The sequence below is a fragment of the Mustela nigripes genome, unplaced genomic scaffold (genome assembly GCF_022355385.1).
Source record: "Mustela nigripes isolate SB6536 unplaced genomic scaffold, MUSNIG.SB6536 HiC_scaffold_1038, whole genome shotgun sequence".
Classification (NCBI taxonomy): domain Eukaryota; kingdom Metazoa; phylum Chordata; class Mammalia; order Carnivora; family Mustelidae; genus Mustela; species Mustela nigripes.
This window is the reverse complement of record NW_026740445.1, coordinates 1-4,343: the sequence shown is the minus strand read 5'-3', so window position 1 is coordinate 4,343 and position 4,343 is coordinate 1. Positions and strand designations below refer to the sequence as shown.

Sequence of the window (4,343 nt, the reverse complement as noted above, 5' to 3'; positions counted from 1 at the left end):
GATTCATTAAGGAAAAACAGTCAAATTTCAGTGGAGGATCTGGACTTTAGCGGAAATAATGGGCCTTGTTGGCTGAAAACGGGAGAATGGGGAGAGAGGTGGTATCAGGGTAAGCAACGGAGAAGAGGCAGTAACACAAAGACTGGATGCTGACCGTCTCTGGTAACCAGGAAAAGGTAAATATAAACAAAGGGGTTGAGTGACGATGGCTGATGTGTTGCGCGTTAGGAAATACTGTCCGGCTGCAGCACGGCCGCCCATGGTCAAAGTGGTAACTGGGGATCTGAGCTCGGCGGTGACGCGCGGCCCTCACGTGACCAGGAGCCTATGTCTGCCCTAGTCCCGCTCTCCTGGTCCTTTTTGCCTGTCCAGACACCGTCTGCCTCCTGCCCTTCGGTCGAGGGAAAGAGCAGAAGGAAGTAAGTCCCCCTGGTCTTCTTAAATCGGTATGAGTGTCGGTGCTGCCCAGTAACCTCTGGGATCGGGATGGCAGAGAGTACCAGGCCTTTCCCTAGACCCAGCCCCGCCCCCCTGCGCCCACATTTTGGTGCAGAAAATGGTGGTCTTGGGGTGAGGTGGGGAAATGAGTGGGGGCCCCTAGGGAACACAGACACAGATTCTAAGTAATCCTTCTCTTCCACTTGCCGCCCGAAAAGAAATGACGAGCACTGCAGGGTGCAGGGTGGTGGGGCACAGAGGACTAAGCTTGAGGTGGGGCGTGGGGGAGGGGAAGCAGAAGGGGCTGGCGTGGGGGCGGCGGCTAGTGCCTAGGAAAGGAACGTGTGTGTCAGTCAGACCTTCCCTCCTCCCCACTCCCCGCCCCCTACCCTGTCCTGCGTCTGTCTGCAGGTCTGCAATTCTGCAGGTCACAGCGGAGCGCCTCGAGGAGAGGACGCTTAGAGCAAACCTCCAGGAGAGGTCCCGGTCGGCGCCAAGGTGGGCAGTGGCGCGGGATGGGGTGCGTGGGAGGACGCTGATGGGAACAGAGTCGGTAGCACCACCGTCCGGCCCCGCCCCTGCCACTGCGGGAGAGGCCTGTGGCAAGGCCTGCTGGGAAAATGGTGGGCTTTCGGGAAGGAGGGGCAAGGGACGCTGCGAGGGGTGGGACACGGCGGGGGTCCCTAGCGCCGCAGAGCCTCTCGACAAGGGTAGGTTGAGGAACCTGTGCCCCGACTCGGGAGAAGGCAGGTTTGGGAACGCGGGGCTGGGGTTTTGATTCAGCTCTCAAGTGTGTTGACTCGACTCTGCCTTGGTTATCTCCTGTGAATAACTGTATTTATAAAGACCATCCTGAACATGGAAAAATCCTGCAAAGAAAATGAAGAACAGCCACAGAGCGCACCCAAGACAGTTGAGGAGCAGCCTCCAGTAGAGCACTCTCCCGAAAAGCAGTCTCCAGAGGAACCATCTTCCGAGGAGCAGTCCTCGGAGGAGGAGTTCTTTCCCGAGGAGCTCCTTCCCGAGCTCCTTCCCGAGATGCTCGTGTCAGAGGAGCGCCCTCCTCAGGAACGCCTTTCTGGAAGGGACCTTTTTGAGGAGCGCCCTCCCATGGAGCAGCCTCCTTGTGGAGTGGGAAAACATAAGCTAGAAGAAGGAAGCTTTAAAGAGAGGCTGGCTCGCTCTCGCCCGCAATTTAGAGGGGACATACACGGCAGAAATTTAAGCAATGAGGAGATGATAAAGGTAGCAGAGGAGATGGAAGAAATGAAAAGAGTGCGCAACAAATTGATGGTTATGCATTGGAAGGCGAGACGGAACCGCCCTTACCCTATTTAATGTGTTCGGCCTTTAATTGTTTTGCCTGATATAAGTATTGCCACCTGAACGTTGCATTTTCTTATATACCTTTCCCCATCTCAATTATAACTTTTCGCGTGGCTTTATTCTAGGTGTTTTACTTGTAACTGGCATTAAATTGGGTTTTCCCCACCCGCAAGCTGCAACTTTCACTTTTTCAATCATGAGTCTCATCCATTTGCATGAAAAGATGTACATTATATAAATATATTGTGAAGTGAAATTTTTGAAAAGTATATGTTGTATCCCATTTTGTAAAAAGAATGTATATTTATATATTAATATGCAAAGAAAAACAGTATATCTTAAATGGCTTAACAGTGGCTATCTGTGCGGTAATAGGGGTTTTGGTTTGTTTTTCATTTTTGCTTCGGAATGTCTTTCAAGACAAACATTTTTTTGTTAAAAAAATATAATGGGAAAAACTTTTAAAATTGTCATTCAGCTTATAAAGGCAATGTGGCACTTAATAAATTCTTGTCAGAACTTTAAAGAAAAGTAAATCCCATGTTTGTTTGTTCTTAAGTAGGCTCTGTGCCCAGCATGGAGCCCAATGAGGGCTTGAACTCACAACACTGTGATCAAGAGCCAGAGGCTTAACAGACTGAGACACCCAGTTGCCCCAATCCCACTTTTTTTTAAATCTCAGGCAGAAGAACAAACCAGGTACCTCTGTTTCACAGTCATTCTTTTCCCATTTAAAGAGGAATAATGCTTGACTTATAAGGCAGCTGTGGAGCCAAATGAAATGAAGATCCTAGAGCTGCCTGATTTTCCCTCACCTGTGCATGCAGGACCCCCAACCCCTATAGATACCCTTCAAATATAGGGGATAGAACCCAAAAGGAGGTTTCACTTACACTCACAAATAATTCCTGTGAGATTCCAGTTGAGTGCCACATTCTCCTGCCCTGCTATTCTCTTCCCTTGGATACTGTCATATCTGCTACTCAGGGCTGCCTCTTCTCCTGGGTCCTTCTCCTTCCATGCCCTGTCCCCCCTACCCGCAGCTAAGGTGCCTGGGTTGCTGATTGCTCTGAAGTCCTTTCTAGGCCAAATAAAAACCTACAGATAAATGGAAAATGTTTCTCCTTCAGCTTTTATATTATACTTATCCAGATGCATATCATCCCAGTCCTGCTTAAACCTCAAAGTCTTAAAGAATTCTTAACAAAATAGTCCCCCCACCCCCACCCCCACCCCCGCCGAAAGTCTCATCTTTTCCTCCCTGGATTCAAACATGAATTCACTGAGATACGGGCTAGGAGACAAATTTGTGCCAGCCATAATGCTGGGTATTCTGAATTGAAACCTCCCTCCCAAAATATTCTCCAAGAATGACTATAGTTTTAGGTGCCTAACATTTGCCCTAGGGTGAATTCTTTCCCAAGGGTTTTCTGGCAGACTTGCCTTAACCAATTCAGCTGACTTGCTCAGCTTGTATAAGTTGAAGAGGAAAGTAAGACTTAGGTTAAAGCTAGGGCATTTCCCTTCTTCCCCACCGCACATCACCAAGAAAGAAGCATTCAAAAGTACTTTGTACTTTGTAAGTCATTAAAGTACTGTATATGTATATACATACAGCTCTATATGCATATACCAGATATTATGATTTCTCAAACTACCCTTATAACACCTAAGATTTTGTTTTATTGATGCTATTAATTCTAGAAACATGGATAGTGGTTAATAATTTTTTAAAATTGTGACCCAGTCATGAACCCTGAATTTCTGTTTAATTGACTGTGTAGTTTCATTGTGTTTACTTCTCTAGAAAGTATGATTTGCAATTCTAGAAGGATCACTTAGGGGAAGAATTGTTACCCCAAATTCAACATTGAAATTATTTACATATCTTAAATATCAGCATTTCTCTTATTAAAAAAATGCAGGGACCCGGGCTCTATCCCAGACCCACTAAATTTCATTTTCTGTCAATTAGCACACAATTTAGAAATCCACTTCCATATGCAATATACTCCTGGTTTTAGTAAAAATAAATTATGACAAAACTAGAATAAAATGCAGATGATTTTATCAGAATTTAAAAGGGTGCAAGGTTCGGGGCACCTGGCTGCCTCCTGATCGTGGGGGTTGTGAGTTCAAGCTCTACACTGGTATTGGGTTTACGTAAAAAAGAGCGAAAGTTTTGTCCAAGCATATTTTTAAGAAACTAAAAACCACCTCATCAGTTTTACTCCATAAAATTTAAATTGCTTGCCACAAAGCAAGACCATATACAGAATAAAAACCTGAGGACAATAAAATAGCAAGATATATTTTTCACAACTGGCATTAAGTAATGTCTTGCATTCCTTCCTTATAAGAAGTAAAATGGATCTGAAATAAATTTAAAGCTCTTTGGTGTTCAGTTCACAAAATGGTGAGCCAGTCCTGTGCCCTTGACCTTTTTGCTTTTTATTTTCCACTGTATGATGCCATTTGGGGGGATCTTCATGTCTCCAGACCATTCTTCAAGGTCATGGCAGCCTGATGGATGCTGGTTGGGCTGGATTCCAGTTGGAGTGAGATAAGTTTCCAGAGGC

The 4,343-nt window shown here is 45.9% G+C and overlaps 1 protein-coding gene across 1 annotated transcript; it reads left to right on the top strand.

Moving 5' to 3' along the window:
* The first annotated feature begins 278 nt into the window (after window positions 1–278).
* Window positions 279–2,300, top strand: TCEAL1 (transcription elongation factor A like 1). Its single transcript, XM_059387336.1, has 3 exons — window positions 279–419; window positions 850–936; window positions 1,285–2,300. The coding sequence occupies exon 3, from the start codon at window positions 1,297–1,299 to the stop codon at window positions 1,774–1,776; it is 480 nt and encodes a 159-aa protein (XP_059243319.1). The 5' UTR covers window positions 279–419; window positions 850–936; window positions 1,285–1,296; the 3' UTR covers window positions 1,777–2,300.
* The last annotated feature ends 2,043 nt before the right edge of the window (window positions 2,301–4,343 follow it).

Bases quoted from the DNA above. Each gene is read 5' to 3' on its own strand.
- TCEAL1 (XM_059387336.1), top strand. From the start codon at position 1,297: ATGGAAAAATCCTGCAAAGAAAATGAAGAACAGCCACAGAGCGCACCC.